At 36.3% G+C, this 11,581-nt stretch overlaps 1 protein-coding gene and 1 long non-coding RNA gene across 2 annotated transcripts; both read right to left on the bottom strand.

The window, feature by feature from the left end:
• Positions 1 to 4,379: 4,379 nt before the first annotated feature.
• LOC113345605 lies at positions 4,380 to 7,565 on the bottom strand. Its single transcript, XR_003358214.1, has 3 exons — positions 7,371 to 7,565; positions 5,611 to 6,111; positions 4,380 to 4,813 (listed from the first exon to the last, which is right to left on the bottom strand). It is a non-coding gene; the product is annotated as an uncharacterized LOC113345605 (long non-coding RNA).
• A 1,221-nt stretch (positions 7,566 to 8,786) lies between these two features.
• LOC113345604 (pentatricopeptide repeat-containing protein At5g16640, mitochondrial-like) lies at positions 8,787 to 10,229 on the bottom strand. The gene is made up of 2 exons (XM_026589376.1): positions 8,985 to 10,229; positions 8,787 to 8,892 (listed from the first exon to the last, which is right to left on the bottom strand). Exons 1-2 carry the CDS (start codon positions 10,197 to 10,199, stop codon positions 8,875 to 8,877), a joined length of 1,233 nt encoding a protein of 410 aa, XP_026445161.1. The 5' UTR covers positions 10,200 to 10,229; the 3' UTR covers positions 8,787 to 8,874.
• Positions 10,230 to 11,581: the final 1,352 nt, after the last annotated feature.

Genomic DNA, 11,581 nt, shown 5'->3' with positions numbered 1-11,581 from the left:
TAGATTTGAAAATAATTTTGCGATGGATTGGTGTGCAAATTATGCGACAGAAATGGATCTTTGGAAATCTTTGCATGTGCAGCCTCCAAGTGGACAAGTAATTACGTTTTCAAGTGATGAGGATGAAGATGTTAAGCAAGAGGTCAGTGAAGATGATGAGAATGAGGTCAGTGAATATGATGAGAAAGAGGTCAGTGAAGAGGATGAGATTCGTTTAGGATCTCCATAAAAAATGTTTCATGGATTTATCCGTTTATTTTGTGTCAGGTTCGGCTTATAAGAACGATTCACTGAAAGCCGAACCTGACAACAAAAAAATACCAGAGTTTTTTTGTCAGGTTCGGCTTATAATATTATTTCACTGCAAGCCGAACCTTGAAACTTTAAAAAACCAGAATTACTTTGCTAGGTTCGTCTTGTAGTATATTTCTGAAGAAATCCGAACCTTTCATGATTCATGAACACAAGAATTATTATATCATTCCAAATAGACTTTTCAAATTCATAGAAATTGTGGATTACATCCCTGCTACATAGTAGGCTTGCAATTAATTTCTAATATCCTAAACGGGTAATGAGAAACCTTCTAAGAATGTGGTAGTGATCTTTGTATTTGAAATTCTTTCCCTTCCATCGTCGTCATTCCTCTAGAGCTCGAACTTAAATCTCAGAGTTTGTTTCACCTTTGAGTCGATATCGACTCACAATCCGAACTAAAGCTATGAAGTCTGTGACTTTTTTCTTAATACTTATAATTCGGCAAAACAAGGACGCACTGTCCCGGTTGTGAGGATTACCCGTTTCCGTGCTGAAGGCTTCATGAATTCTAACCAAGTAGTACATACTCATCAGACCATTTACTCGTCGTTCTTCACCCTTCTTTGGATAGTATGCTACATAATTAGTGCAAAGAGATAAATCTTCTTCTAGAGTAAACTTAGGAGTTGGGGGTGCCATTTGTTGAGCATATGTGGTTAAGAATATGAAAAAACATGTAGGTATATATAGAATATAGTTTTACAACGGCTATATCTTTCAAAAAAAGAGTCGTTCCTAGATTTTCGTGAAAAAAGTAAAGGTTCGGCTTATAGAAATTTAGAACATAAGCCGAACCTATATAAGTAACGGCTATTTTTTATCTAATTTTGAAAATTTTTACAGATTCGGCTCACCATATTGGTGAGATTTAAGCCGAACTATATATTGGATTACACCAACAATGATTTTTAAGGCTCGGCTTATAACTCAAATTATAGAAAAAGCCGAACCTGAAGGACAAATGATTAAAAGGAAGTTGGAAACATAAAAGGGCATTTAACCACGACCCCTCTTCTAAGCACATGCAAAAATTCTGAAATTCAAACAACATTTATTCGGCACAAAACTAATACTACCATACAAGCCGATCCTACGCACATGCAAAATTTCTGAAATTCACAAAACATATTCGGCACAAAACTAACACCATCGAATAAGCCGATCCTAAATATAAGTATCTGTGTCACTAAGTTCGGCTCAAAACGGATTTCAGATATACGCCGAGACGTTCATATGCATTTTCAGGGTTCAGTTTCAAGAACAGCTCGGCGCACATCTAAAATTTGTTTTGCGCCGAACCATACCCTGTAACCGCCGCAGAAACATGATTTTGACGAATTAAATCGACCAAACCAATCTAAAACATCAAATACGAGATGGGTTTGTAGAACTAACCTTCTTATTCTCATTTCCGGAGTTGGTTCTTCTTCAATCTCTTCTTCCGGTTGATTTTGTGGTTGATTTTGAGTTTGTTCTTCACTCTCTAAATCTTCTTCTTCTTCAATGGGTTGTTGAGTCGATCGATTTGAACGAGATACTGGCTTACGACGACCCATTATATAGATGAGTTTAATCGTCGACTAAATTTTCACGAATCGACGATTAAATTTCCGCGATGAAAAAAAAAGAAAGGGAAGGGTGAATGAGTTCGGCTGTGGAGAGGAAGAAGAAGAAGGTGAATGAAACTGATTTTAGGTGTAGTTGATTATAGGTATTGTATTAGGGTTAGGGATAGATTAGTAGTAATTTAAAGGATATAAGGGCATATAAATAATTGAACCACCCCATAAGGTACCCCTTATAAGGTCACCCAAGTTAGGACTAGTGCTTTGTATGCCTAAGAAAATTTCGGTATGCCCAAAATCAGGGTTCTAAATGTTCTACTCCAGTGAAATACGGTCTTCCAGTGAGTTGTATGCTCATGAAACAAGTTACTACTGAACCCCAAAGGAAAATCAAGCTGTTTACACACAGTTTGAATGTTCAAGAATTAAATTATCAATAAGTAGATATGGTTAAGGAGAGTGACGCTGTTATGCCTGCCAGTCTCTCAAAGATTCTGCAAATTTAACAAGGCTCTTAATTTTTCCAGTAGCGTGTAGTTAATTTTGCATTTCTTTAATCGATTTTCAAGTCTACCGAATACAGTGCGTTTTCGATAATGTCATATTCACATGAGATTAGGGGAATAAAAAACTGAACTCGTGGTGCTCGAGTATTCTTAAACTACGGCATCACCATCACGAGCAACCATTTTACGAATGATACTGACATTAGATTCACAAAATTTTAAGGCCGAGCAATCACTAAACAACGTTGAAGTAACATGTACTAATATTTAAGTAAGGGAAAGGATCCGTTACATAATTATTTTTATTTATTTTACAATTTTGTTTGGCAATTTTTTTTTACAGAACTCAAAGGATAATGATTTCGAAGTTGATGTCCGGTCACATGTCCCTCACATGGTCCTCTACAAATCCTGATTTAATTGGAGGCCCCTGAAAACAATTAGGGCCCCTGCACTACAGAACAAAGAGGATATGAAATAGCAATTATGGGTTATTCCTTATCCCAATTTTTTTGATATGGCTAAACTACCCCTAAATTATCAGTGTTAATTAAGTTAATTAGGTAAATTAAGATGTTAATTAGTTTAGTTAGATTAAAATCATATTTTGGGTAAATTTTATGATAAAAAAAGAATTGTATTTTTGTGTTGTGGGGAAGGAGAAGTTGAGTTTTTGGGGAAAAAGTTAGGGTTATTTGAAATGAGTGATTTTAGTGGAGGAAATGATGTTGGTGAAGCTTCAAATAACAAACATGATTGTATTGATGGTGAGATTATCTCAACTAATCATATGGATTGGATGTTTGACGAAGAGATGTTAATAGAGGAAGCCATGATTATTGGTGCAAATGAAGATCCCATTGCTCAAAATGAAGGAACCAACCCTCAAAATGAAGAACCCGAAGCTCAAATCAGGTAAACATCTTATACCCTTCGATTTATCTGTTTGTTGCTCCAAGTGGTCGAATCATCCACACTATGGAACCACTCAGTGTAAGGGTCGTCATAGTCGGGGGTGTATACCCAAACGACTCTCTAATGTCGTCATTTTATTGACACTACCAATGACGACTCAAACCTGCAACTTTTCGAGGTTATGAAAAATCGTTAGGTAGTGTGATAAACTTTAACGACCCTTTTTAGCTAGGTCACTTAGAGTCGTTATGTTGTTTTGTTTACACAAGAACGACTCTAAAACTAAAACTCTCTGTAAAATATAACATTTAGGATCGTCATATATGTAGTCATATGAAATGACGATTCTTAAATACACAACGACGATTCTACTAAATTAAGATAACGGTCCTTCCATTTTTTTAGACAGAAAGGTAGTTTTTGGTCATATAGAGTCGTTAGTGTATAAAAAAGGGTCGTCAGAGTAGGATCGTCAATTGGTTCTATAATACATTGACGACTCTATTCTAGGGAAAAAAAACCTTAAAACCCAGAAAAAGGGTCGTTATGGTATATAATTATCGAGGTTGACGACCCTTATTTTGTAACTGTCATTTTTCAGTTAGAAACTGAATTTTACAAACAAAAAACTTCATATTAAATGCAAATAGGAAGTAGATTAGTAAGTTTTAGTTCACTTACTTTCTAATTAGGTGAAGAAAAAAAAAATCTAATCGGGTGAAGAAAAAAATAATCTTAGAGTCATTAATTGAGTCGTGATGGAGAGGCGAGAAAGAAGATAGAACTGATTTTTTTGGGTTTAAAATAAAAATGAATTAGGACTTAGAGTTAACGATTAATAGTTTTTTTGCTTTTATTATTAGGGAAGACAAAATAGACCTTTCACTGAATTTTGGAAACCCTCTATAATTTATAGCATGGGTATAAATTGATCAGGGCTCCAAATTGTTTTTTTGGGCCCCAATTAAACGAGGCTACAAATAAGCACCCGAGTCATCGAAAATCAATAGATGGAAATGAAAATTAAAAGATGGTGGAGTTTGGCATTTCCGAACTGGGAGACAGAATTTTGAAAAATAAACATATCATTACAAAATTAGTTTGAAATTCATTCGTTTGGGCCGGGAAAAAAGTTACCTCGAAATTGTGAGAGAGAGTGTAAAAATAAATATGTCTGCGAATCCTCCGCTTCACCCAAAAGTTACACGAGAATAATAACTAAAGAAAGACGAGTAAAGAGGCATTTCAACCGTTAAAGAGATCCTGCGCAGCACACTAAACAGTCAGCCAGTAGCCATCAAACACCTTATGTTGAAGTTCCGCAGTTGCTGGGTTGCTTGAAGCAACTGTTGCTTCTAAATGATGTATGTTCCATCTGCCATTTAGGATTACTTCCTCCACCTTACATTTTTTTACTCCCTGCAATTCTGTAGGCACTTGGAAATGCATGCTTCAGAGTTATATCGACTCTCCTTCGTGCAGCCAGAACCAAAATACAGATCCAATCATCTAACCAAACAAATGGCAATCAGGCATTAGTAGCAGACTTTGTTCAATTCGATCAGGACTACTACTATTTGCTATCTTAGTTATGCTCTGATCTAACTTATATCCCAACAATAGGAATTCTGAATCCTAATTTTATATGTGAAGAAGTATAAAAATTCTGATTGGGTTTAAGTGATTTCTGTTAACTGAAATGCAGCAGGTCCTGTGAATGTGTGAAGAGCAGACTAGACTCCAAAGTCAAAGACAAGAATGTAACTACACAGTGATTGAATACGACGCATTTGGTGACAAGGTTGATCATATCAGTAACGAGGTTAAGTATGAGAATTGAGATTGCTCCTGGCATTTGGTGACAAGGTTTGTATGTGTAAATCGAAAAAGCTCTTATCACCTAAGGCGGGTGCAGCGTTGAAGGAAGACGAGCTCAAGGTAAGAACAGAACGTTCACAAGGATTGTAAAAATTAGTGCAAGATTACCTCGTAAAAAACCCTCGTGTCTATTCTTATCTTGTTTGGCTTCTTTATTAGGCTATGCTTAAAGTGTGTATGTACTAAGTGGAAATATACTTATTTTTCGTTTGTCGGTTCCTAGATGCATAGTACTGTTGTAGCTCGTATTCACTTCTCGCACGATAAAGACTGATCATTGATTACCATTGAAGAATCAAATTAACTGTGAAACTAGTAGGCGTAAAATGGCCATTAAAAAGTAAAAAAGAAAACTTCAAAGAGGAAAATAAGTTTCTCCAGTGTACCTTGAAATATTTACACTATTCTTCTTTGGTTTCAAGATTTACCTCGTTCAGGTGTCTGTCGATAGGGTGGTGGGAACATTGTTCGGCCTACGAAAAGCAGCCACCGACACTGCTATCAGTGTCGGCCAAGAATGTAGCAGAGCTCTCAAATCTTGTGGTTTATTGGACTGAAACCTAAAACCTGGATATGTCCAACTGAATCTATTGTACGTGCTCCAGTCAATGTCCGAGATTCCAATTGTGCTCCAGTTTCTGGAGATTGATCCTTGTGCAACAATTGGCAGTTGTCCTTCTCGAGCACCCCAAGACAAGTTCCCCAACTTCAATAGTTTCTAGGCTTGTAAAGAAACAGATCAAGCCTTCTGACTCCCAAAGAAGCTCATTAACCGACAACTTGTCTTTCTGAGATACCCATCTTTGTAGCACCAACCATAGCATATAGCACCCATAGCCCAGTAACCCAGTTAACTTTAAGGTGTCTGTAAGAAAATATGACCTCGTTCATCCAACATGACTTCAGCTTTTTCCTCAGTTTCGAATAACCTGCGACACAATTAAGCAAAAATGAGTGTCATTCCACAGTAACAGAGTTCAGCATCCACAACGAAAAATATGCCATTGCTACTAAAAGATGACTATTTCTACTGGACATAACGAAAGCGTAAGAAAGAATCAAAAGATCCAAGATAGCCAGGAAATGGCTTCTGTTGGCTTAGGATAATAGATGGCCGACATCACTATCAGACAGATAATAAGATCTGCCACATGAGAGCATAGCAGAAAACCCCATCAAAGGAAAATTATGTGCACCATGCTAAAAAGTATTTCGAGTTTTCTACCTTATACCGATATCATCAGTTAACTTTCAAACAAAATAAAGCTTTTATAACAGTAACCCATGCAAATAATAATAGAATCTAACTGGTACAATCTGTGATTAACACAGTATCCTTTATGTAAGATGTCATAATACTACAGTTGTGCAGACATGTTCAAAGATGTTAAAGACACGCAATTCCCAGTTTATATAGTGATCCGAGAACCAATTAGTTAAGCTGGGCAAATGAACAATGGAATTGAAATATATTGGACAACCCCAAATCTTGGATGCAGAGAGCACGCTGCACGGATCAGATAATCTAACATGTCAAAATTTGGGTGATAAAGGGCAAATCCATCTCACACTGGTGTGATTTTTACACATGCAGACAGCGGACTACCTCAACAAAGTGCAGCACTAATGAAGAACACCGTCCCATCTAGTTGCAGGATGATCTTGACGACCCAAAATAGAAAATTACCTATGCACAACAATCCGACAAAAGTCGTCCAAGTAATGGTTTAGAAGGCTTGACCTACAGAACTAAGGGTATGTTGAAGTTTAGATGATAACCACTTTCAGAAATGTTCACCTGGGCAGTGATTCTACGGCAGTCACGAGCTAATGAAGAGTAAAAACCCTAAACCTGCTTGCAATAGGATACATCAAGATAAAAGATGTCAAGCAAGAAAATAATCAAAGCCTCCGGCAAATTCATCTTCCCCCAAACCCGATCATGCAAATATATGGCAGCTGCATTAACTGTAGTGCTTGAGAAGAACAGATGTCAGTGTAGTACACAAACGTTGCCCTTCCCAGCACAGCTTGTGACTGCTGTCGCCCTAATGGCGTAATGCATTGATAGCCTCTTGATACTACTCATGCAATTTAGCTCGCTGCAACAATTATATCATTTTAACAAAAGAAAGTAAAAAAAAAACAAAAACAAATAAGAACCCTAAATACATGGGATCGACAATACCTTTCACTCCATCAGGCAAGAGTGAAGCTGCCAGTGTGTTTCCTGAAACACCAGCTGGGTTTTTGAAATGATCAATTTATTATTATCCCTGATAATCTAATCTCTTATTATCCCTGATTATCTCATCCCCAATCCACCACAACAGTCTGCACACCAATAAAATTATTATATGCCAAATAATTCTTATTAGAATTTCTAGGTAAGAACCCACACTAGCAACTATTTCCATATACTAAGTGTACAGTACAGATTACAGAATCTTGCTGCTAAACAATGAGACGTAGATTTAAACTGCCATTTTAAATTCATACTTAAACATAAGGATCTATTATCAACATGATTCAGATGCATTAATGGGCTTTTGATAGCAGGATTACTAATAATGAGAACATCAGAGGCCCATCAACTGTCTCTAAACACGATAAGTATATAACCTCTGACAAGGATGCCTACAAAACATAACAAAGAAACCTCAACCAGGCCATTGGCCATATCATGTTGAGAAATGTAAAGTTCTTGCAGAACAACAGAACTAGGGAAGTCCTAATAATACCCGTTGTATAAATATCAAAATCACAAAATAGGTATACCTTTCATTATCAAATCTGCTGAATTGAAACCAGACAGACTATGTGGCAAAAAGGTATACCTTTCATTACCTTTCATTACCAACTCCTAATTTTTACCTTCTCAACCTCGTTTCTTGCAGCTACTTCCTTCCCAAGCTTCTACTTAACATCATTTTAGACTTCACCTTGGTATGTGTCTGTAGACCAATTTTAAGCAGAAAGAGGAATCGAATTCAAATGCTGAAACTGCATCCAATAACTAATATGAGAAGTATGAACTATTCTTACCTCCATTGCCCTGATTACACTCTCAAGCTCTCTGCCTATGTGGACCATTCCTCCAAACTCTCTTTATGGAGTTCATTATGCTTTGTTTCTTCAGAAAATTATAAGGTAAAAGGAAAACAATTTCAGAATATTAGTAATAACACCTGTCAAATGCCTAATTCTGATAATGGTCAAAAAACGCAACCATAATAACAGGATTCAAAGAAATCATAAAGCTTTAGTGGCCATAATATCTGTGAAATCAACGAGCTATCTAGGCACTGTGTTTACTAGGAGTTCACCTTCAAAAGGCAAGACTTATCCTATCAAGAAAACCTATGGACTAGTAAACCAGACCTATTAACTATCCGTGGGTTTATTAATAAATGAAATTATTCAAGGATCCAAAGATACTAGACAGTTCACATTACCTCAATCATTAACTGTTTCGGAGAATAAACTACTGTTATCAAGCTGATCCACCGAAAGAAGTTAACTCAAAAACTAGAGGATTGTTCGAAACAAGTTTTCTTTCACGCATTTCACAATAAAATTCCATTGCTTTATCGACCTCTTTTTCGCGAAAAAATCCTAAAATTATGGTGTTATACGTGATAGCATTAGGTAAGCAGCCATTCTCTTCCATTTCGACAAAAATTTTCTCAGCCTCAAAGGACATACCATTCCTGCATAGACCATCGATCATTATGCTATATGTTCTAACGTTCGGCACTAATCTTTTACTATGGAGTTCGCTAAGTAGTTTCCTTGCGCTTACCAGTTTCCCAGCCTTGCACAACCCATCAATGAGTATATTGTACATAAGAATTTCAGCTTCGAAGCCATTATCCTCCAGCGAACGAAATAGTTGAATTGCTTTGCCCACTTGTTGGTTCTTGAAAAGCCCATCCAGTAGTGCACCATATGTAACTTTGTTGGGTTTGAAACCCTTTTGTTGCACAGTGTAAAAGAGTTGCATAGCTTCATCCAATTTGCAATTCTTGCAATACCCATTAATCATCGAAGTATAAGTAACCACATTAGGTTCCTTGCCTAACTTAATCATACATTGAAAGACCCGACGAGCATCTCTCATTCTCCCTTCTTTACAAAAAGAATCTAACAACACATTGAACGTTACTACGTCAGGTGACATCCCTAGTTCCACTAATCGATCGAAGTATTGTATTGCTTCCATCCGCCGACCACACTGACATAACCCATGAATTAGAAAATTATAAGTAACAATATTAGCAGCAATTCCTCGGCTAGACATATCATCAAACATCCCAATTACTTCTTCTAATTTACCAACATTGTGGAACCCATGAATCAAAGTATTATAAGTGATCGGATTAGGACTAACATTCCATTTCACCATATTCCGCTGCAACTCAAGAGCACGCCCCACTTCCCCAATCCTACAAAGCCCACATATAAGAGTATTATATACAACAACATTCGGGCGAACCCCTTTCTCAGTCATTTTCTCAAACACTTTTAAAGCATCACCTATCAGTCCTTGCTCACATAAACCTTTAATCAATGTGGCATAAGTAATCACATTAGACTCATACCCCCTTTTAATAATTTCACCAAACAAACAAAACCCGTAATCAAATTGACTCAGTTTACAACAACAATTGATTAGAATGTTGAATGTATAGATATTTGGTTCTATGCCAACTAAATTCATCATTTTATATACAAGTATAACAGCTGTATAACAACCAATGTTTGAATTTGAGATTAATAGCTGATTAAAACTATACGTTGATGGTAATGGGTTCATTGAGATCATTTTGTTGAAGTATTTTATTGTATCATCAAGATTTTCAATCTCCATAGAATTGTAATGGGTTGCTGCTGCTGTTGTTGTGGATATTGCTGCTGCTGCTGAACCAGAATAACAATAATTTCTGAGAAATGTTGATGATTTTATAAGTGGGGGATGGTGATACTTGGAGAATAGTCTGTTGATGATAAATAACATCAGAAATACAGTAAACAGAAAATCATAAACCCTGAGTAAAACCCTAGACAAGAAGAAACCCTTTGGTTAGTTTCTGGGGTATCTGGACAGAGACTTTTGTTTGAAAAGCTTGAACGAAAGTCAAAGATGGTCAATATTTTAAACCAAGGTTAAATGTGACATTCTTTTTATTGTGGAAATATTGCAAAATGGTCATAATATTGGGACCGGATTCACAAAACCATCTTACTACTACAGACTATTAACAAAATGGTCACACTTCCGTTAAAAAGAGAGTTAAATGACGACTCACAGTTAAATATGTTAACCAAATTACATATATTTCCTCCCCACTAATTCCTCGATACACAATTTTAAATTTGTCTTCATTGTAATTGTTTTGACGGGGATGCTATTTGTAGGTGGTGGTGCCGCCATTTACACATCGTTACACTATATTTAGGATCGCTACACCGCATTTATGTTCCTTACACCGCATTCACCCAAAGGGTTCACCGCTTCCTTTTCTAAGGTTTAGTGAAGATTCTTAAGCTTCCACCACCACTTCAACTAATTAGTTAAATGGGAAGGATATATTGAAGGAGGGTATTTTAGGAAAAGATAACATTGTTTTATTCAAAAGTGTTAAATCGGATGGAATTATGACTGTTTTGTGAACGAATTACAAAAATGTGACCATTTTGTGACCCAATTAGAAAAAGTATGACCATTCTGTAAATGATCCAGTTCTATATTTTAAATAAGTTAGAATTGCCCATGGAACATTCCTCACCAGACATGTCTGATATCATACTCGTTACAAGAAACTGTTACTTAGTCGTACAAATTATATTTGATCTCATAACTAAAGCAAAGGATTGAAGTAAAAAATTAATATCAAATTTAATGTTGTCGCAGGTATCTCCGTGGACTCTGTATCTTTATTCCCTGAATCGCTTCTGAAAGTAAAAAATTAATATCTTTATTCTCTGATCTTTGCGTACTTAACTATAAGCAACAAGATAGTAGATTCAGAATCGCTTCTGAAAGTGATGGTGTATCCACTTCATCATGTGGTCATTTGAAAGCTACCTTGATTCCTTTCTTTTCTAGTTGATCTATGGTTGTTGTTGTAAAGTATTTCCTCTTATTTCTTTGATTGGGCCGACCAAGCGAAGCGAGTGAAGACCTATATATGGTGACTTTGTGTCAATGTGAAGCATACATTTTTTTTTTCAATTTGACGCAAAAAGATTTGATTTGTTTGGTGTTGGTGAGAAATGTTTGGTGGTCGTTTTTCACTTCCAAAAATACCCATAATTGTTTTTTGTTGTTGTTGTTTAGCCTATGCATCTACGACATTTTGGTTGGCTACATGAAAAGACCACTATTCCTTTATACTT

This window comes from Papaver somniferum, unplaced genomic scaffold (genome assembly GCF_003573695.1).
Source record: "Papaver somniferum cultivar HN1 unplaced genomic scaffold, ASM357369v1 unplaced-scaffold_81, whole genome shotgun sequence".
NCBI classification, from domain to species: domain Eukaryota; kingdom Viridiplantae; phylum Streptophyta; class Magnoliopsida; order Ranunculales; family Papaveraceae; genus Papaver; species Papaver somniferum.
The sequence above is the reverse complement of the archived record's forward strand: the minus strand, read 5'-3'. Positions and strand labels throughout refer to the sequence as shown.

Excerpts from the sequence above, each read along its gene's own strand:
- LOC113345604 (XM_026589376.1), bottom strand. The coding sequence starts at position 10,199 with ATGTTATTTATCATCAACAGACTATTCTCCAAGTATCACCATCCCCCA.